Here is a 23,271-nt window from a genome sequence, read left to right on the forward strand (position 1 = left end):
CCAAAAGCAAGAAGTAAGTCGCTTCCCCGCTTCACTCTTCCCTCCACCCGGAGCAGGGTGCGAAAAGCAGCCTTGCTCCGGGAAGAGGGAAGAGTGAAGCGGGGAAGCGACTTACTTTTTGCTTTTGGTTTTTTCGCTTCCTGGTATCTGTCATTTCAAATGACATTTGAAATGACAGATACCAGCGTGGCGTGAAGCCTTAGGCCCGCGCACCCAGGATCCTGTATAGGCGCTCTATCCAGTATCCTGGGTTGCGCGGGCCTAAGGCTTTTCGGACGCGGCTTACATTTACATATAATTAGGGTTCAGGATCGAGCGGTAGGTGAGCTGCACTGTGCGGGCGGTAACCGCGGGTGCCGTAGGCACTAACGCAGCTCTTCCTACCGCTCGGTACTGGATTGGCCTGATAGGTGGTAATATGTAGTGGATTGGATAGTACAGAGAGAGACTGGCAGAACTGAAACGTGCAGCAGAGTTGGAGAATACAGGTAGAGAGGGAGGGAGCTTGTTTTCTACACAGAGAGAGGGGTGGAGCTGGCGATTACAGGGAAGGAAAGGGGTGGAGCTCAATCTGCACACCAGCAGTGCAGGAGAGGGAGGGGCAACTTTCCTCATTATTATAGTTAGATATTCTGAAACCCAGACTGGCTATGGGATATTCCAGAACTGGCTGGAGAAATACTGCTGAACAGCCAGGGGTGGGGAGAACAGAGATGGGTTGATTTTTGGGTGGCCTGGCTCACCTTCCTCCACACTCGAGCTTCTAACCTAGTCAAAGCCTGCCTCCACCCCCACCCCCACCTACTCATTGCTATTGGTGATGGAGGAGTCTCAAGCTAAGGTACGACATACATAGCTGCCAGGGTTCCCCCTGCACTGAAATCAGGTCCCTGCACTTCTCCCACTGCAACCCAGACATTGTTGCACTGGGCCTTGGGAGGAGGACAGAGATTGGGTCAGTGCTTAACCTAAGTTCAATTTAACAAGCTAATCCAGTCTTGGGTTTGTCCTATTGCATGTATAACGTTGTAGTTTTAATTTTCCCATTGATTTCCTTATGAAAATCAACTACAAATGCATGCATGGCATAGGGCAAAGCTAGGATTGGATCAGCCTGTTCGATTGACTGAAGGCAGGATAGTCCTCTTGTGCCACAAGTCTGTCAGCTTTTCAGGATACCCACACAAAATATGCATGAGATGTTTTTGCAGGCACAGCCTTCACTGCATGGAAATGCATTTCATGCATATTCAGTGTGGACATCCCGAAAAGCTGACAGACCTGCAGCACATGACCTAGGGTGAGATGGCAATGTTGTGAGGGTGGTTCACAGGCCTCTTCTTCCTTTATAACCCCGTACGCATCAACTCTGAACCCCCATCCCTAGCAGGCACGGTTGTGCTCTGGCCAGGAATCCTGCTCCAGTGGTTGTGACCTCCACTTCTGCAGCAAAAGCTGTGGATTTCTTTTTATTCAGGCAGGGGGCACCAACTCGCATACTCCAGTCCAGATCACAATAAACCCAATTGCTAAAAATCAGGGAGAAAACTGCAAAGTCCCTGATACAAGGGCTTCCTGGAGACCCTTTCTCCTTTTCTTGGAAAGGAGAAAGTTTTGGAAAGGAGAGAGTTTTGGGGGGAAAGTGGTAAGACGTGAACAAAAAGCATAGCATGAATGCAGGGCAGAGGGTCCCAAGCCTGTCCTGGGAAATCCCCAGCCAGTCGGGTTTACAGGATATCCGCAATGAATATGCATGAAATAGATTTGTATGCACTGCTTGCAAAGTTATCTCTTGCATATTCATTGTGGATGTCCTGATAACCCCAACTGGCGGAGGGTCCCCCCAGGACAGATTTGGGAACCACTGGTGGAGCGGCTCCTCGTGGTGCCCACCTTGAGCTCCCGCAGGAATCGGAGGAATCATTTGCGATGGTTAGTTCGATTTTGCGGAAGCTGCTGGATATTAGTAGTAACGATCTCCTCGATGTTTCTACTTACTGGTGGCGCAGGGAGCACCGTTTGGGGGTTCTGTCTGAACTGGATCCATTGGGATGGTAATAACAGAGGGAGGAGGGCACTTGGACTGGCAGGAAAAGAGAGGGGGAGATCCAGTTAGTGCTGCTGTCCAGGTCGTGCACATAAACCATCGGTGGGTGCAGAGCCGTCGTTTCCCCTAAATTTGAGTGAAATCAGGCACCACATTTCTACTTTGCACAAAAGGTTTTTAATGAAGGCTGGTTGGCCGTTGGGTGTACACGTTACCTCCTCTTCACTCTCCTCCTCCTCCTCTTCTGGAGTCTTCTTTCTTTTCCTTCTGTCGTCTTGCTTTTTCTTCTCTCTTTCCGGGAGGATGTCATCCAGCCAGGCCAGGTCATGCTGCGGAAAGACCCAGTCCAGCATCTTTCTTACCATCATCAGTCCCAGGATCTTGGGATGAAAATGAAGCGGGGGTAGGGATGGGAAGTGGATAGAAAAACAGAGCAGCGAATGAGCTACGGACTTCTGCATACAGGACGCAGCCTCAGCACACGTTCCTTCAATGAAACAAGACAAGTGTGATATACGGACGAAATAGCACATGACAACTGGGCACTAAAGGATTTTGATGCAGTGTTTGCTGTCAGGCAAGGGTGTTGTCCTAGGGACAAAAACAAAAAAGACAGTAAAGCATATTTGTTTTTATAGCAAACAAAAGAAATTAAACTTTAATTTTCCTTTTAAATGCATTTTTTAATTGTCTTAGTTGAAATCCCAGTGAGGCCCACATGCATTGTGATGTCACCAGGGCTTTAACACTGCCCAGCCACTGATCGATACCACATGGTGCATCGTGGAATGTCAGCACAGGGTCACATGATGTAGAATGACAAATCAAAATGCTTGCATTTTCTCAGCTGTTTTTATCATACAAAGTAGGTCGCCTCTGGGGTCTCCAATGCCCACACTGGAGCCAGCTTATTCCACACCATGTCAGTGTGGACTAAGTTTTTCCTGGCTTACTGTGTGATCTTAGTAGCAATAACTAAGACATGGCCCTGAAAACATTACAGAGTCACCAACTGGCTCTATTTCTGGTGGTCTGACTGGTTTTATCCAGCTGCTTGCTGGGACTTGCAGTTCTGATTTCTCTAAAAAAAACAGAGGACACTAGATAACCTCTGTACAGTCACACCCATGGGCATAGCATCCACAGTGCACAGTGGTGCACAGGCACCATTAAATTTAAAACAAGGTGTGCCATGAACCACCAACTGCATGCACATCCAGGAGAGCAGCGACAGAGGAGGAAGAGGCCCATGAGGAGGCCCGTGAGGAGGCCAGTGGACTGCATCTAGCAGGTGGCCGAGAAGAGAAGCAGGACCGGGAGGCTGTCAGCGGCCAAGAAGAGAAGCAGGATGAGAGGCCACCGGTGAACCCCATCCAGCTGGTGGCCAAGAAAAGGAAGCGTCCTGCTAGGGTGCCTGTGGCCAAGAAGAGGAACAGGCCCAGGAGGCCGCCGGCAGACCCCATTCCACTGGCAGCCAAAGAAAGAAGAGGTTGCTGGCGGCCAAGAAGAGGAAGAGGAATATGGCAGCCTTCAAACATGCGGCCAGCATGGGCTCTATGCTGATCTCATGCATTGTGAGATCAGCACAGAGGAAGTGCTAGCCCTGCAAGTTTTGAATAGCGTGGGGCAGGCACACGAGGAGCAGCGGGTGAACAGGTTCCTTCTCTTCTTGGTTGCCAGTGACCTTCCTCTTCTCCTGGGCCTGTGCCTCTTCATGGCCGCAGGCGGAATCGGGTACGCTGGTAGCCTTCCGGACCCGATGCAAAACCTACCTGGGTGTGTGTGTGTGTGAGAAAGAGAATGGTAAGCTGTCTGGCTGTGGGTCTGATTCAGTTGGTGGCTCCCTGAATGAAATGAATTAGCCTTATTTGTTGTGTTTTGCACTTTTGTTTTAAACAAATGCACATCCCTGCTGCTTGTAGGTGAGAGGTTGTATGTGTGCACCCAGTGCAAAGAGTGGAAATGCCTGAAGGCGTGAAGAGAAAGAAAAGTGATGTAAGAAAACTTGAAGAGTGGTCAAATATTTGGAAGCTGGGTTTCAATGCCAAGAAATGCAAAGTCATGGGATGTGGTAATCCAAAAGAGTTATATGTGATAGGGGGTGAAAAAGTGATGTGCATGAACCAAGAGAGGGAATCAAAGGGTAATAGTGCCTGGTGACCCAAAGATGGTGAAGTACTGTGACAAAGCGATAGCTAAAGCCAGAAGAATGCTGGGCTGCATAGAGAGAGGAATAACCAGCAGGAAAACAGAGATGATAATGCCCTTCGACAGGTCCTTGGCTAGGCCTCACCTGGAGTACAGTGTTCAGTTGCAGAGCCTGTATCTCAAAAAGCAGAGACAGGATGGAGATGGTCCAGAGAATGATGACCAAAATGGTGTGGGGTCAGTATCGGAAGACTTATAAGGAGAGGCTGAAGGACCTAAATATGTACCCTGGAAGAGAGGTGGTGCAGGGGAGATATGATACAGACCTTCAGATACCTGAAAGGTTTTAATGATGTACGAACTTAGAACCTTTTCCGATGGAAAGGAAACAGTAGAACTAGGGGTTACAAAATGAAACTCCAAGGGGAGACTCAGAACCAACGTCAGAAAATATTTTTTAATGGAGAGAGAGGTGGATGCCTGGAATGCCCTTCCAGAGGAGGTGGTGAAGACAAAAACAGTCAAAAAATTCAAAGGGGCATGGGATAAACCTCGTGGATCCCTAAAGACTAGAGGATGGAAATAAAGAAAAGGGTGCATGGGGATAACTTGCTGATGCGGTGGTAACTACCCTTAACCAAAAAGCCTTGATGTTTTTGATGTAAATGCAACAATGCTCTCTGCAATTCCCTTTCTCCGGGGGAAAAAGGGAATTGGTTTTAGACAACAAATAAGGAGAGCTCCAACTTTTATGGTCTGGGGAATTGGTAAGCATGGAGCAGCAGTTACTAACCTTAACAGAAGGCATGGGATTACTACCCTTAACCAATAATTGTTCTTCACTTTGATGGCGGGAGAAGAGGAATTGGATTCAGACGACAATCAACACAGGCCCTGACTTTTACATTCTGGGGTACTGATACGCAAACATATGGGGAAAAACACAGGACTGCTTCTACGGCCAAATCCATAAGCAAGGCATGTCAAGCAGCACTGTCTGAATTTTCAAGAAGGCTCATCACCCAGTAAAAATGTTGCTACCAGTACATTTTTTATGTGTTTTCATAAGGCTTGGGGATAACAGCACGGAGTGGCAGTTGCTACCCATAAGAGAAACATGGGGGTAACCTGCACGGTGTTGCGCTTGGAGGTGGACCCTTGTCCTGCAGCAGTGGAGAATGGCTTCCTGGTAGGGACCAGGAAGCACCTGCGTCCAGGGGGCGGAGCACAGGAGGAGGAGACAGAGGCAAGGATGAGCTTCACCACTGGAAGCCCGAGGTCCCACCGGGTGGAGCCCATAGGGACCCAGGCCGCTTGGACTTAGGTGGGCCTCGCAGGGTTTCCTGGAGAGGTAGTAGAGAGGCGTGCCCACGGACAGCAAGGAAACATGGTTGGACTTCACGCTGTTGGCCCGGAGAGGCAAGGAAAGCCCAAACAGCATAGGCGATGACAAGGCAAGGGACAGAGCCAGAATCAGGAGACGTAGTCAAAGGCAGCCAAGGTCAAATCCGAGGATCAGTCCGAGGAGTAGTCAACGAGGCAGAGGTCAGGTTCCGGAGGTCAGATGAGGTCACAAGGCAGGCAGAGTTCAGGATGCAGGCAGCAGACAGGAAGGTCAAGGAACAGGCCGAGGTCAGTACCAGAGAGACAGTCCGAGGGTACTACCCGGGAAGATGGACAGATGACAGATGCAGGAACAGAAGGACGCTGGAACAAGGCTGGAACAGTAGGATCCTGGAACAAGGATGGAACAAGACTGGAACAAGACTATGAATGCGGAGACAATCTAGCACACAATACAATGCCGACCCGATTGCCAAGGCGAGGAAGTGCAGGCAGAGACTTCCTTATATTGTTCCATCAATCAGGACGCGTTGCGGAGCCGCCCCTGGTCCTACAAGAGGCCGGGTGGTCTGTGCACGCACGAGTAGGGGCGTAGCCAATGCCACTGAAGACGCCAAACTCCGGCATGAGGCCTGGTGCGCAGTGGAAGGCCCAGCGACTGCGCTTGGAGGGGCATATTCTGTAGCATATATAGCCATTTGGGGAGTAAAATCATTTTAAAGATATTAATACGACCTCCTAATGAGAGCGGTAAATCTCGCCAGGCCTGCATCTCGTCTCGAGTGTGTCGTAAGAGCGGGGAGATGTTTAAAGCATATAGAGTCGTAAGGTCAGTGGACAAGTGTATCCCCAAGTATCGAATAGTGCCTTCTGCCCAGTGTAAGAGGAAAGGCTCTTCCCAGCTCTCCTGAAGGGTGGAAGGGTAACCCAGAGCTTCTGATTTATCCTAATTTATCTTGAGGCCAGAGGACAAAATACATGTAATAAGGGTGGCAGCGACTGTTTCGGCTCAGTCAAAAACACCAAGATATCATCTGCAAAGGCCGCATATTTAAACACTTTTCCTTGAAGTTGTATCCCTCTTATCTCTTTGGTGGCCTGGATAAACCTTAACAGGGGCTCAAGAGTCAAAAGGAACAGGAGAGGGGAAAGAGGGCACCCCTGCCTAGTCCCTCTGTTGACTTGAAACATCGTGGACTGTGAGCTGTTCGCTACAATTGAGGCAGTCAGGTTGGTGTACAAAAGTTGTATGCTGTTAAAGAAAAACCCCTCAAGGCCCATTTGGCACAGAAGATAGAACAGGTACCCCACTCCACCCGATCCTTGACCACCTCCACTCTCTGGCACAGCACCACTGCAGTCATCACCAAACATAGAAACATATAGAAATGACGGCAGAAGAAGAATGTTAGTGAGAGCGTAGCGTTTTTGCACAAAGCCCACTTGACCGGGATTAATTAATTCAGGCATGATGTCGGCCAAGCGGTCGGCCAAGATCTTGGCCAACAATGTTTGGTCAAAGTTCATAGCGAAATTGGGCGGTATGACGCTGGGGATTGAGGATTCCTACCCGGCTTTGGAATCAGCATTAAATGGGCAGTATTGGTTGAAGCAGGATATTTCCCAGACTGAATCAGGGCATTGAACGTGGAAGATAGCAGGGCTCCTAGTTTGTCTATCAGGTTTTTGTAAAATTCTGCTGTGAATCTGTCGGGGCCTGGGGCCTTAAGACGGAGCGCTTGTCAGATTGCCATTTTAACCTTGTCCTCTGTTATTGGATGGTTCAGCCGTGCACATTGCTCTGAGGTCAGGCAGGGAAGGTCTACCTGGGAGCAGAATTGGTCACACATATCCTGGTTCCCTCCTTCTGAGGAATAAAGGTCTGAGTAAAACTGTCTAAAGGTATTCAGAATTGTAGGGGTATCATTGACCACATGGCCATAGAAGGTATGCAGTGCCATAATGTGACGAGGGTTACGTGCCGTTCGTATCAAATTAGCCATCATCTTGCCCGCTTTTTGCTAAATTGAAACAGCTTATATTGGCAGTATATCAAACTTTTTTTGTTCTTTGATGGATCAGAGAATGTAACGCTGTTTGAACGGCCAGGAGTTTCTCTCGGTTGGGATGGATATTGGAAGGAAGAAGAGCTCATTTGGCACGGTTAAATTGGGCAGTCAGGGACAGTAGACGCTTGTCCAGCATTTTCCGATGGTGCGATAAGTAGGAAATGATATGCCCATGTGTCACTACCTTTGCAGTGTACCAGAAGAATACTGGGTCATCCATATGTTCTTTGTTCAAGTGAGAGTAATCCTGCCATTTGGAGCGGAGAAAGTGACGAAAATGATTATCCACTGCCAAAAAGTAGGGTAACCACCATATATATAGGAAGGCTTAGGGAGGGAAGGCCACGTGAGTTCGATCCAGATGGGGGCATGATTGGATATGATAATTTCCTCAATGTTAGTGTCACTAACTTTGGAAAAGACATGAGTGCTAATTAATAGCTAATCTAACCGAGAGTATGTAGAGTGGGCTCGAGATAAGTGGGTAAAATCAGTATCCATGAGGTGGACAATCCGCCATGCGTCTACCAGGTGTAAGGAGTTTTCTAGGAAAGCAATCCCCTTACTCGGTTTATGAGTCGGCCTGTTGTCATGGGAATTATCCAATTGGGGATCTCTGGTTGCATTAAAGTCACCTTCCACTATTATAGTATGCTCTAGATAGGGACTAAGAAGGCCGTAGAGCTCCTGGAAGAAAGCGGGAGTATAATTGTTGGGGGCTTACAAATTTCATAAAACCAAGGGGGTATGGTGAATTTCCGCAATCAGAATGATATCTACCTTGGGGGACCCTGAGCTCTGTTTGAACTGTAATAGGTACATGTTTATTGATAAGGATTGCAACCCCTGAAGATTTAGTTGATGCAGAGGTGAAGTATACCGAGCCCACTCAACCTTGACGTAATTTTTTATGCTCATTGTCCATGAGATATGTTTCTTGTAGGAAGACTATAATCAGCTGACATCCTCTTAAGGGCGATGAGAATCTTAGTTCGCTTATGAGGTGAATGTATACCACACACATTCCAGGATACAATATGCGTCCCTGATGACATCATATCCAGAACCTAAAAGTATCTGATTGCAGCACTGGTATCAATAGGAATAGGAGGGGAACCCTCCCAGCAGGAGTCCCCCTCCATTCACAAGGATTGTGGTGCATTTCCCAGAAAATATTCCCAGAATTAGGTGGCACGTTCCCGTACACAATAATAAACCCTGAGAAAACCCAGAACATCCCTTTACAAAAATTCCCTCCCCTTTCCCTATACCACATATTCCCCATTTATCTAAACAAAGCCAGTAGGAGATTACCACCATGCATTCGGTTTCCTCCCATCGCATCCAACCCCCATCCCGAACAGATATATCAAACCAGTACCGAAAAGATATAAGTAAGTTCTAGTCATGCAAGTCAGCAGTTTGTCCTAACTGGGTCCTTGGGTGTGCTCAAATTGAAGCTCCTGAGGAGTAGACTGCTGTGGTGTAAAAAAAATAGAAAAAGACTCCTTATACGTGTTGTATAGAAAAACCATGTGAGTCTCTGTCCAGTCTTACGGTGGTCATGCTGAAAGTAAGAAGCTATTAAGTAAACTGTTTCCGAATTAATGTACCTGGTAGAATGTTCTTAGTAGAGAAGGGGCCCCGACCCTAATATTGACTTGCTATCTGATGAAAAGCACAGTCAAAAATGAACATCGTATCGGGTGAACGAAGGATTTGCCACATGTACCACTGTAGAAGCTCTGTGTGGTCGGAGTGCGCACCGCTCTAAATCAGGGAACGCTATTCTCGATGTGCATTGGCTCCGTGGGCTTCGCTGCTGCCTGGGTGGTGAGAAATTGCTGAATCTCTGCGATGTCAGAGAACCAGCAGATCTCCTTGGCTGCCTGCACCCGAATTTTTGCAGGGTATATCATGATCGCTCAAAGGTCCAGGTCAAATAATTTAGTGCAGTAAGGGGCTAACGCTGACAATGAGGCTGAAAAATCTTGAAAAATTAGTACCTTCTTATTAGCGTACGTCAGTGTTTTCCCAGCTTGTAGGGCTCAGAGGATTTCTGTTTTGTGAGCAAAGTTGAATATTTTTGCTATCACCACCCTTGGTCTTTCTCCATTTGGATTTTTAGGCCCGAGTCGGAGGGTGCACTCCACCCGCAGTGGGCCATGGGTATTGGACAGGTTAAATTCTTGTAGAAGCCAAGTCTCGAGGAACATCGGCAGATTCTTTTCTTCCACCAATTCCGGTAGGCCAACAAATCTCAAATTTGACCGCCGAGAGTGGTTTTCTAACTGTTCTATGCGCTCGGTTTGTTTGGTGAGCGTGGTTTTCAGAGCTAACTTGGCCTGCACAGAGCGAAGGTCATCTTGGTTATCCGACATCCTCTGTTCTGCTTCAGTAATTTTTTCAAAACTTGCCAAGCCTGCGATAATTCCATCAGTTTCTCCGAAATCTTTTTCAATTCTGGTGCTAGGGCTTCCACCACTGCAGTCTTCATTTCTGCTAACGTTGCCGGTGTTACCTTGGATTGCCCTGCATCTTTTTCTGCGGGCGGCTCGGCCAAGTGGGCCTTGTTTTTTTCTTTTTTCGTTGTTCTGGACGCCATCAAGTCGCCTGAGAGTAAAAAGAAGAGCTCTTAGAGTGAGTAGGCAATGGTTTGACCCGATTTGCTGTTTTGGCTGGTAGGGATGGGGCTGGATGCGATGGTGAGTCTCCGAGAAGGGAATTCATATCCGCTCCCTTCAGTGCATCACGTGATCTCCGGATTTGGGTATTTTAAAAATCCTTATTAATTTTAATTTCTGGGTGTTATTTGATGTCTGCTGTTTTGAAATATTTTATCAGTGTTTAGGAAATTTAAAAAAATGTATACAGGAGCTTCTAATTATTGAATATTATTCTATTCATCAGCTGTTTTGAAATGTATATTTTTTAGTATGGTTTATATTTCTTGATTGTATTGTTTTGAGGAACAGTGATTTTCTGCTTTTCTATTGTTGCACTGCATAATGAATCTGGCTTGTGGTTTCCAATTCAGTTTTTGTCTGCATGTGTGCGTGTGCATGTGAGGGAGAGAGAGAGAGAGAGAGATAGAGGAAGCGTGCGTGTGTGTGTGTGTGAGAGAGATGGAAGAAGCATGTCTGTGAGTGAGAGTGACAGAAAGGAAGTGTGTGTGTGAGAGGTACAGAGAAAGTGTGTGTGTGTGTGTGTGTGTGTGAGAGACTTGTCACAAATACACATGCTCCCTCTGTCTTTCACCAAGCATGTATGTATGTATGTGTGTATGAGAGAGAGGGAGTATATTGTGTGTGTGTGTGTGTGAGTGTTTGCATGCCCCCAGTCTACAACAATCTTAGGATGACAAATATGGAGAGCGGGAGATTTTTAAAATCCATGTTAATTTTAATTATTGGTGTTATTTGATGTGTCTGCTGTTTTGAAATATTTTATTGATGTTTAGGAAATTTTAAAATTATATATTTGAGGGGGGGGGGGGGGGAGGTGCCAAAGAAGTATCCTCCCCATATGCCAAATACTCCGCCTCTGCAATGAAGTTGACACAACAGTGGTGTAACATGTTCCCAGGGAGAGCCCCACATGACCAAATATTCAGTGGAATTCAGTAAGATCTGCAAAGCTCTGAGATGAGAACTAGGAAGGCCCATATAAAGAGCATTACAGTAGTTATTAGTCGATAAAGCAAAAGGGTAAACAATGGTTCTGAAATCACTAGGATCTAAAAAATAGCGTACATGCCAAAGCATTCTCAATTTAAAATAACAAGAATGTAATGCAGACTGGATGTGCTTTCTAAAACTAAGATGGGTATCAAAAAGAAATCCAAGATTTTTCACTGACTCTGAAAACTGGATTACAGAACCATTCCTTGTTCAATCACAGTTTGACATGTCGGGGAGAGAAATAGAAGGCTGATGTAAACATAAAGCCTCAGCTAAATTTAGTAATAAATTATTCTTATTCATCCAAGTATTAATTACAGATAAACAACTGGAAATATTCTCAATTACTGATGGAAAAGAGCCCCTAACCAGAAAAAACAGTAGAATATTGTCTGCATAGACTCTAAATTCAACTCCTAATCATTGACAAGTCTCTGACACACACACTTTCTCTGTACCTCTCACACACACACTTCCTTTCTGTCACTCACTCACAGACATGCTTCTTCTATCTCTCACACACACAAAAGGTGCCAGATAAACATTGAATAATGCAGGTGATAGAATTGAACCTTGAGGAACCCCATAGCCCAACTCAACCCATTCCGACAATTTATTATTAAGAAAAACCCACTGCTTCCGTTTGTACAAGTACGATTGGAATCATTTGATAACTGTCCCACTTAGTCCTAGCTGTCGCGAATGGCGAATCAAGATTACATGGTCAACAGTATCATATGCTGAGGAAATGTCAAGAAAAACAGCTATCACAATACCCTTTATATCAATTTCCTTTAACAAAAAATCTGTAACTGATACCAGAAGAGTTTCTGTAACATGCATCTTTCTAAACCTACATTGATAACTATGTAATGAATTACTGGTTCACGAAAACACTCCAAAATAGGAGTAATGAACCTTTTCCAAAATCTTACTCATTGACAAATTTGAAATGGGCCTGAAGCTAGAGGGGAGTGTAGTCAGAAGATGGCTCTGTTTTAAGACAGACCAAATCAAAGCTTGCTTTTATATTAACTGCACATTCCCTTCTGTTAAGGAACATTTTATACGTTTTGTTAAAATATAAAAAAAACCAAAACAAAATAGAAAAATTACTGACAAAGATCAAGGATCAAGAATATAGACAGAGTTCTTTTACATCAGTAATGTTTCCTCAACTTTCATAGTCCATACTAACTCAAAACAATCCCAGCTAAACCCCCTATTACCAGGTTGAGATGCAATAACCTGTAGGGCCTCAGAATGATCAGAAGGGGCTGTAGTTCAGCTCCTCAGAATATCTATTCTTTATTCCATAATCCTGGGGGCTAAAATCTATTTCCTATCAACTAAACTATTAATCAAAGAAAATAATTTCTAAGGCTGGTTCAATGATCCACCTAAAAAGGCTTTAAAATATTCTGTCCTTGCTAAATGTAAGGCATATCTATAATTGTGGCGACAGGACTTAAAAATCAGATTGAGACTCATCAGACTGAGTCTTTCGCCACCTCCACTCTACCTGCCACAGTTTTTGTTTAATTTCTCTCAAGGTTTTTTTTAAATCAAGGACCCTTCATGGCAGACTGAGTTAACATTTTCTGCCTTATTGGCACAAAGTTTGCTGAGTGATAGAATAGGATTCAACCAATGTCACGGAGTCAGGTAGACGTGGGAAAGCCGACTGTCATGGATGTGAGCCCTTGGGCTGTGGCATGGTTGATGCAGCCTAGCAGGTGAACCTTCTAGGCCCACCCTGACAGCAGGTGGACCCGCTCTTACTAGGACTGGTTCTAGGGCTTCACCTATACCAGTCCCATTGCTTGCAGGTTGAGCCCTTGGGTTCCGAGGGCTGGCAGGGCTTAGGTAAGAGTCCTGAAAGGAGTGGTCAAATGAAGCCGAGTAGCGAGTAGAGGTCAGGACAGGCAGCGAGCAAGTGGTGTCGAGGTCCAGGCCGAGGTCGGTAGAGGTCAGGCAGTGTCGAGGTCCAGGCTAAGATCAGGGCAGGCAGCAGTCCAGAAGGGCAGCCAGAGTCCGAGGCCAGGGTCAGAGCAAGAAGTCGGGCAGAGACAGACAGACGAGACAAAAATAAGGCACTGGAACCTAGACATGACAGGAAGAAGCAGGAAAAGGGAAGACAACAATGAGGCAAGACAAGGCAAAGCAACAAGGAGGCAAGACAAGACAAGGCACAGAGACAGGAAGCAACATGCACTGCAAGAGCAGGAGGCTCTGTTACTGAGGGATTGAGGGAAGCGTGGACTGGGTTTTAAATACCTAGCCACATGACATCATCAGAAGACGCTGTTGCAGGGCTTTCTTGCCGCGGGGCATTTATAGGCCGGTACGCCTAGAGGTGCAATGATGGGCCAGAGGGAGGAAGAACATGGCAGTATCCTTGCCGCTACTGGACTGGGTGGTGTCTTGGGTAGGTGGGGCTGGTCGCAGGAGCATCCCACAACCGGCCTAATGTTAAAGAGACGCTTATTCCTGGGAGTGAAATATAAGAAAAAGATCAACTATTGGGGATCTGACAGATACTTGTGACCTGGACTGGCCATTGTTGGAGACAGAATGCTGGGCTCTGTGGACCTTGGGCTGACCTAGCATTACTGTAATGCACTTTTTCTAGGACTCCCAAATACAACAATAAGACCACTTCAAATTCTACAAAACACAGCAGCGAGAATACTAACTGGAAAAAGAAGAAGAGACCATATAACAAACTCTGGCCGAACTTCACTGGCTACCCATAGAACAAAGAATAAAATACAAAGCACTATGCATCATACATAAACTAATAAATGATGAAAAAGCGGACTGGCTAAACACTGCACTACGGGTACACGTACCACACAGGAACATTCATTCAGCAAACAAAGCTCTCTTAACCATTCCCTCAGTGAAGACAGCGAGACTAACCCAGGTAAGAGAAAGGGCATTGTCTTTAGCAGGACCCAGACTCTGGAACACAATGCCTCTAGAGATCAGATTACAGAGACCCCAAAACATTCAAGAGAAGTCTAAAGACATGGCATTTTAACCAAGCCTTTTATAAAGAGACCGGAGAATAGAAAATACACTGGAATAAACAGAAGAGCACCGGCACACAGCACTATTCTCCTAAATGTGCATTACAATATTTTAACAAACCGAGTACACAATGAATGTAATAATATAACACAGTAAATGTGATTTTTTTTTGACCTGTAAAAGTACCTTCTAGGTACACCTGGCCAAAACCTACATCATTAAACATTTGTACATATTTTTATGATTTAATGTAACCGAAACTTAATGGCACCTGTTAGAATGTACTATAGTACGCTTACTCCAATCTTACTTATGTGCTTACATGTAAACCGCTGCGATGGTATATAACTTAGCGATGGTATAGAAAACCCTTTAAATAAATAAATAAATAAATAGCACTTCTTATAAATTCAGGCCTAGATTTAGGCATAATCAATGGTCTAGGGCACCAAATTTGGAAGGTGCCAAATACTTAGACCAAAGAGCCTGTTCTCGCTTGTTTTAGGACAAAGCCTCAGGCCGCATTAACAAAAATGATTTTCTACGTTGTTGAGTAGCTCTTGAGAGGTCTGTAATTAATGTGATGGAGTAAATTTTCTTTTCCTATAAGTCTCCTCTGATTTTCTCCAACCCCCCAGATATTTCTTTTGAAATTATAAAGAGGCAGTTTGTTGTTTCTATGATAGTAAACACATATGTGGATATATATATAAAATGTAATTCGTATTAGAGATTTCTTCTCTTAGTTATATTGCAAAGAAGTTCTTTGTAATTTTTTTGAAAAGCTGATAAAAAATTAAAAAAAAAAAAAGAATGCATGGGAGTAACCTGCATGATGCAACAGTTACTATCATAAGCCACTTGCTGGGTAGGCTAGATGAACCATTTGCTCTTAATGTACCATTGCTATGTTACTATGACCTTCACTCAATGGTACTTTCAACAGGTACCAAAATCTGAAATCTGGCATTGGCTTTGGCAAAATTGCGAGTGTTGAAATGTGGCTGTCAGTGGAAAGAAATATGACTTTGATGGATGACTACGATAAGAAGAAGAAGAAGATGGAGTAAAAACAGAATACCAATTGGATCAGCTTGACCTGCAGAAATGGTGCCAGTTGGTGACTCAAACACAGGGCTACAGGGCATGATTTTAGATAAAAAGGAAGTGGAACTGTGGAACACACCAAACCAGAACACCGCAGCTGTAGTTATACCTATTGGCCCCTAATAGGCCAGCTCTCCCCTGCTTGACCCCTACCCTCACTACCATCAGTTTTTCTCTCAACCCCCACCCTCGTCCTCACCAGTCTCTCTCTCTCTTTCTCTCTTAACCTCCACACTAGTCTCTTTCTCTATCTCTCTCTCTCAGCCCTCACCCTTGTCTTCACCAGTCTTTTCTTTCTCTCTCAGCTACCAACTTCACTCCCACCAGTCTCTCTCTTACTCTGTCTCCACTAGCAGCTGGTAGTAGATCTCCTTCTCCTCCGGGCCAATGATGATGATGTTGATGATGAGAAGGCTACTTTGCTGCCATTTTCTCCCCCCTGCAGCCCATGTGGGCCAATCATGCCATCTCTTCCTCCTCTTATTCCCTTTGGCCCATGTGGGCCAACCATATCACTTCTACTGCCAGCAATAAAAGAGCCATTTTCACTTTTAATAAGCTGCTTGTTGGCCAGCCTTGAATCTAGTTGCTGACACAGGGCACAAAAAGTTACCAGAATGTTGTTTCAATGAATTCTGACACAAACTATACTTTACTAAAACATTTACTCTCTTTCCGAGATGAGATCTTTTGTGGCCTTCATAAAATACACATCTAGGGCTCAGCCTATGTGAATAGAAGACGGCGTTTGAGCAACTTGGTGGATTATTTAACATCTCCCCCCCCCTTTCATGCTTATAAGCATTAGGCCTGCCAGTGGTGCTGACCTGGCCCTGGCTCCGGCCCCTACCATGACAGGGAAGATGATGGCTGCCACAGTTGACTTGAGGACCCAGAGAACGGTAAGGCAGATAATCTGCACGAGTGTGAAGAGGTGCACACGGCGCAGGGGAACATGACGCAGGTATGCATAATCCGGCTGGTGTTTGGCTGGCATCAGGAAGAGCTTGCAACGGTCCCAGAACTAGTGGAAAGGATAATAGAATTTACTGCAATGCTTCATTGGCATTTCAAACCCCTGTATAACTCAGAAGAGATCTAAGCTTTGTGCTGTATAGAGGAATTCTTGCACGTACACAGTAGGAGCTCAGTCCCTGTCTCTATTACATAGTAGGAACTCTGTCCTTGTCCTTATTACAGTAGGAGCTCAGCCCCTGCCTTTAGAATAAAGGGGGAGCTCAAGTCCTGTCTTTATTATACAGAGAGAGCTCAGTCCCTGCCTTTCGGGCCGATACAGTACAGTGCGCTCCGATGGAGCTCCGATGGAGCGCACTGTTAACCCTCGATTGGACGCGCGTTTTCGACGTGCTAGCATTACTCCTTATTCAGTAAGGGGTCGAAAACGCACGTCCAACCCTCTCGAACCTAATAGCGCCCGCAACGTGCAAATGCATGTTTATGGCCCTATTAGGTATTCCCGCGCGATTCAGAAAGGAAAATGTGCAGCCAGGCCGCACATTTTACTTTCAGAAATTAGCGCCTACCCAATGGTAGGCGCTAATTTCTTCGGGCAGTAAAAACTGCTTTTCTGTGCACCCTCCAACTTAATATCATGGTGATATTAAGTCGGAGGTCCCGAAAGTTACCAAAAGTTAAAAAAAAAAAACATTTGAAGTCGGCCCGCAGCTTGCGGGTCGAAAACCGGACGCTCAGTTTTGCCGGCATCCGGTTTCCAAACCCGTGGCTGTCAGCGGGCTTGAGAACCGATGCCGGCAAAATTGAGCGTCAGCTGTCAAACCCGCTGACAGCTGCCGCTCCGGTCCAAAAAGAGGCGCTAGAGACGCGCTAGTGTCCCTAGCGCCTCTTTTTACCGCTGGGCCTAATTTGCATACTGAATCATGCGCACAGGAGAGTGGCCTGTGCATGCGCCGGGAGAGCGGGCGAATGCCCGCTCTCTCGCGGACTTTACTATATCAGCCCGTTTATTATTCAGGGGACACTCAGTCTTTTGTCTTTATAATAAAGAGAAGCAGAGAAGCCAGCATACTGATTTTCATTGTGTCCCTCCATTATTATACAGAGAAAGCTTGGGCTCTGTCCTTATTACAGAGTGGGAGCTTAGTCCCTGCCCTTATTATTCAGGGGGCAATCAGTTTCTGCCCTTATTATACAGGGGAGCTCAACCCCTTCTCTTATCCAGGGAATGTGCAGTCCCTGCCCTTATTTATAGACTGCCTATCCAGTACAGGCTCAAAGTCAGATACATCAAAGTCATCGTAGACATAGAAACACATAATAAATAACACATACATAAATTTACATTACAGCTTATTAGAAAGCTTAATAAATATACTAAAATAAGAACAGCATGCCTAAAATGAATCAGGAATCTCAATCAAATAATAAAAACAAAAATAGTTCATATATAACCCCATCAGGGTCTCCTAGAAAGCAAAGCTAAAAAGCCAGGTCTTCCAGATTTTTCTGAACCCTACATAATCTCCTGCAATCTCAGCTCTTTCAGAATTGAGTTATACAGAGGGAGCTCGTGTCTTTCCTTTATGACACAGAAAGAGCATGGGTCTTGTCCTTATTGTACAGCAGGAGCTCAGACCTCACTCCTTGTCCTTGGTCCACATTGGGAGTGTAGTCTCTGTCCTTATTATAAGGGAAGGTCAACTCCTGCTTTTATTACATAACAGGAGCTGACCTGACTACACATTAGTGGCACAGACCTTACCCTACTTTTGCATACAGGGGAGCTTGGTCCCAGCCCTTTAATAGCTGCTCCATTACTGCTCTCCTAGATTGAAATGTCCCACAATGGCGCCGGGTCATCTCTGTCCTGTGTTTCCTCCCTCTCTGCACAACAAAATGTAAACTCAGCAGCCGATGGAAGAAGCAAGGAATGTGGCATATAAGAATAATTAAAAGTTGTTTTAGAGAAAGCAAATTATTAATTCTCATTCCAGCACTCCCAGGGCATCTCTTATTCCTGGATTCCGTTTCTCCTTTTGTTATTCTTCATTCCTTTTTCTTGTTTACTTCTAGGTTGCGCAAGAAAGTCATCAGGGTGGTCTCTGACATATTCTCTGTGTTTTCCACCTGATATAATAAAACTGGGCACTGCCCAGTGTTCCAGGAGCCTGCTGGCAGTGCTGCTCCATGGCCACAAGGTGTCACCGTTACAACAGCTCTTGGGCTATGCTAACTCTATACCGGTTGCATGTCCAGTCCTCCTGCATCCAGAGATAGGAATCTCAAATCCCTCAGAAGTATGCAGAATCCCTAGGCTGTGTTTCTGCCTTGACATTGTTTTAGATTAATATAAAGGCATTGTCCTTACCTGGATGCCATTTAGCGAGGCTACTCCCATGTAGAGAAAAACTCCGTACAGCACGGGCATGGGGATGTACTGTGTACACAGAAAAAGAGCAAGGATCCATCAGAAACTCGCTTAGCTGTGACCAAAGCCAGCGTTTTTCTCAGCTGCTTCAGATAACTCTGGGGCCACTACTATGGGGCATTTTTGGGGAAGAGTTACTTGGATAATTTTCTTGCTCCCTAGCTTATTCAGTATGGACCTCTAAATTGTCAGTGAAAATTCAAAAAAACTTAGATTCTGTGAGGGTGACTGAGCAAATTCCCTAGGCTGGAGCAGAGAACCACACTGACTCCAGCCGTTTCTAATGCAATCTTAACTTTTATTAATATACACAGCACTTTAACATAAACAGGTCGATACTGTACAGTGCGCTCAGCTGAGCGCACTGTTTACCCGCAGTTGGATGCACGTTTTCGACGCGCGTCCACTACCCCTTATGCAGTAAGGGGTTTAGCACGTCGAAAACGCACGTCCAACCCCCCCCCCCCCCCCGAAACTAATAGCGCTCATCACATGCAAATGTATGTTGATGAGGCTATTAGTTATTCACCCGGGATACTGAAAACAAAATGTGCGGCCAATCCCTTGGGCAGGCGTTAATTTCTGAGCAGCCCGAAAAAGTGTACAGAAAAGCAGAAAATACTGCTTTTCTGTACACCCTCCGACTTAATAGCCTAACGATATTAAGTCAGAAGAACCAAAAATGTTTAAAAAAAAAAAAAAAATTTTTGAATCTGCTGGCCGGTCAGGTTAAGAAAATGGACTTTCTATTTTATCGGCCTCCATTTTCCTAACCAATGGCTGTCAGCAGGTTTGGAAAACCGATGCTCGTAAAATTGAGCGTTGATTTTCGGAACCTGCTGACAGCCACCTTTCCTGGGCCAAGGAGGTTCTAGGTGCGCATAATTGTCCCTAGTGCCTCCTTTTAGCGTGACCCTCATTTAAATATAGGATCTCGCGTCCAGGAGAGGTGGCTGGGCGCACGTTGGGAGTGCGGGCGCTCAACACTGAGCGCCCGTTTTCCCGCAGACCTTACAGAATCGGCCTGAAAGTCGACTGTCTTACCTCAGGACAGTGTGCACACAAACCTTCAGAGAGAGTCAGGAGCTCCTTGCTGGGACTCTTATCCTGCCCCAGCCGGCCCCGCCCTTAGGACTCTCCCTGCCCAGCAGGTATCTGCCCTCACAGCTCTCTCCCTCTGTGGCATTTAAGGTGGACCAGGCATCGAGCCTGGTCCTGCACACACAAAAAGGGGGAAAACAAGGTCACTTCATCACAGGGACATAAACTTATGGCTGTTATCCATTTGCCTAGATTTTGACTCCTAAATAGGTGCCTAATGCCCCAAATCAGTGCTAGGCTCTGAACCTTTTTCTCACCCAATTCCACCCATGTAACCATCCAATTTTTAGACCCCTAAATTTAGGAGTCCAGTGAAACTAGGAGCCTAACTTTAGGGATTCAGCCCTAGTAAATTTTCAATAGGGCGAATTTAGGAGCCTAACTCACAAAGTTAGGAGCCTTATAACATAATCTCTTGTTTTACAAATTCTTTTCCACTGGAACATATTTCTTGTTCTTGATTTATATCTTAAAACCTTTGTGAATATCCTATCCCCCTTGTCTCTCCTCTTCTATAGAGTACATATATTTAGGTCCTTAATCCTCATCTCACGCTGTTATAGCCTCATTGTTATCAACGATGACTGGAAGACACTGCTCTGTTCCTGGCTGGGGTTTCAGAAAGGGAGAGGGCATCTGGCAGGGGAGAGCACAGAAAAGAGGTTGCGGGTGAGGTGGGGATGGCCAGGAGGAATCTCCTGATTTTCAAGAAAGTATGGAGGAAGGAGGATGGGCGGCTTAAGGGTGCTAGTGCTCGCTGCCTTTTTAAAAATGTGATGGGCTGGAGGATCGGGCACTGCTGGAGGATTGGGCACTGCACCTGCACTTCTGCGGGATTGAGCCTGAAGGGCCTAAAGGGTTAACTTTTTTTTAGTTTTATTTTGCAGCCATTTAACTGGCTGTATTTTGAATTTAGCTGCTTAAGTAGCAAGTTGTCAGCTACACATGGCTGGGTAACTTTAGGACTGCTCTGAAGAAGTCCTAGAGTTATCTGCTTAACTTAATACTACTGAATATCAGCTAAGTTAGCTCTGCCCCAGGCTCTGCCCCAGAAAGCCCCTAGCTTGCCTCTGCTATATTTGGCAAAAGTTTAGCCAGAAAATTCAGCTTGGCTGATCAGCATACCTGGGAATTTTTTATGTCGAGTCACACTGAGATTTTCGGTGATTAGCAGGGGAGAGGGGGATAGGGTAATGGTGGTATGAGCACAAACATTCTCCTTTCTCATATACACACACTCTAATACACTCACATGTTCACTCTCAAACTCTCTCTCACACACACACACACACACACTTCTCTCATTCACATGCTAATTCTCCCTTACAGACATGTCCACTTTCACATTCACTCTTCTCACACTCCATCACACACATGCCCACTCACACGCCCACTAACACTTTCTCACACATGCCCGCTCACACTCTCACACAAACACCCACATGCCCACTCACATTCTCTCTCACACACACTCACATGCCTACTCACATTCTCTCACACCCACATATGCCCTCCGACATTCTGTCACACACTCACATGCCCACTGACACTCTCTCTCACATATATACTCATAAGCCCATCTCACACATACTTTATTCAAATAAAGCTGAGCTTCTAAATTTAGTCTCCTAAATTAGATCCCTAAGGGGGTCATTTATCAAAATGCGGTAAGGCGTTTTTACATGCGTTAAGGGCTTATCGCATGCGATAACACCACATCGTATGGTGCGATGCAAATCTGAAAAAGAGAAGTTAGGGGTGGGCTGGGTTTGCCAGCCTGTGAAATGCTATTGCACAGACTAACTACACCTTTTTCAGTAGCATTAAGCTGTGCAATAGCTTGTGCTATGGGGTGGTAAGGTGTTAGTGCATTGTCTCCTGAAAGGCCTGTTTTAGTAGGAGAGAGAGACTAGCCATAATATCCTCTCCATAGATAGGTATTTGTATCACTATGGGAGACCCACCTAGTAACTCGAGGTGAGGTTTAGGTATTAGTGTAGGGGGTTAGGGGCCACTTTGACATTCAACGTGAGATGTACGAACAGAACAGTGGTCTCTTGTGAAGATTTGATGACCTTCGGAGTGAGGAAACTCACTCCAAGATGATATTTGTGCAAGGTTCTCTCAACCTAGCTTGATGGACTCTCTACCTGGGTAACATCAAGCTAGGTGGAGAGAACACTGCTATGCATGTCCTTTATAAAGTGAGGAGTATTTTTGCTCACTCTGCAATGCACGTGCTCCTTTTAAAATTTACCCATTAATTTTCAGCCGAAAATGTACCTAAATTTAAACCTGCCATTGCCTAGATTTAGGTCCCTAAGTCAGGTGCCTAGTGCTGAAAATCAGTGCTAAACGCCTAACTTTTTCCCCCCACCCTAGAGCTGCTCCCATAGCTGCTGACTTTTTAGTGAAAGCAAGCACCTACATTTAGGGTCTAGCCCCAGTCAATTTTCAAAGGTTCAAACTTGGCTTCTAACCGTTTGAAAATCAACCTACTGTTTTTCTCATGAAGCATTCCCAGCAGCTGATCTGTGTAAGTAAACACCATTATTTTTCACAGCATTCTCACATTTCCAGGCTTGATACTCTGCAACGAGGAACTCTGAAAACTTCAAGTTTCCCCTCTTAGAGCGTGCATTACATCCTCCTTATGATGCTGAGCTAGGGAGGCTCTCTCCAGGGGCTGCTGTACCCCAGTAAGCTCCCGGCATTTGCCCAGGGCAGAAGCAGAGAGGCTACTGCCAGCCACAGGCAAGTCTCACCTTCAGCACCGGGGCCAGGAAGACGGAGATGCCGGTCAGAATAAACACTAAGGTGCCCGTGACCCTCTGCTCTCTGAAAAAAAATGGAGGAGAGAAACCTGTTAAAAGGTCATCCAGGTGGGAATCACTCAATACTTTCTTCTACGCGGCTGCTCTGCACAACATCAGCTGGTAAAACCCATAACAGCTCTCCTTCAAGGAGAGTCCTGAAACTTAGGGTGGGCAGTTTTCAAGAGCCTGTTGCAAATAGACGGTTCTCAACTTGCCCGTCCTGCACCTGGCTACAAATACAATGCGCCTACTTTTATTTACCTGCAGGGAAAAGAGATGGGACAAGAGGCAGGCTTAGGTTGAGGGAGGCAACAACCTGCAGGCTGTTTTTCAGGGAATAAACATCCACAGATAAAGCTGGTGCAAATCTCTGCGGGTAATTTTTCCCCTTTGAGAATGGGCCTCAGGTTCGCAGAGAAAAGTACTTAGTTCAGTTGCACCTAGTTTTGAAAACTGCCTACTTAATTCTCTTATTCTGCTGACCCAGATTCAGTTGTGACATTACATTTTAAGTTTTGGA

The 23,271-nt window shown here is 45.6% G+C and overlaps 1 protein-coding gene across 3 annotated transcripts in view; it reads right to left on the reverse strand.

Annotated features, from left to right (window-relative positions):
* Positions 1-23,271, reverse strand: part of SLC4A5 (solute carrier family 4 member 5) — a 161,716-nt gene that overhangs the window by 5,934 nt on the left and 132,511 nt on the right. For all 3 annotated transcript variants that reach the window (XM_029604158.1, XM_029604159.1, XM_029604160.1), the window contains 4 exons: positions 22,701-22,773; positions 18,775-18,843; positions 16,279-16,452; positions 2,263-2,427 (listed from right to left, as the gene is read on the reverse strand). In XM_029604158.1, coding sequence (XP_029460018.1) covers positions 2,263-2,427; positions 16,279-16,452; positions 18,775-18,843; positions 22,701-22,773 — 481 coding nt within the window. The remainder of the gene's footprint in view (positions 1-2,262; positions 2,428-16,278; positions 16,453-18,774; positions 18,844-22,700; positions 22,774-23,271) is intronic.

Source organism: Rhinatrema bivittatum, chromosome 5 (genome assembly GCF_901001135.1).
Source record: "Rhinatrema bivittatum chromosome 5, aRhiBiv1.1, whole genome shotgun sequence".
In the NCBI taxonomy this organism is placed as follows: Eukaryota; Metazoa; Chordata; class Amphibia; order Gymnophiona; family Rhinatrematidae; genus Rhinatrema; species Rhinatrema bivittatum.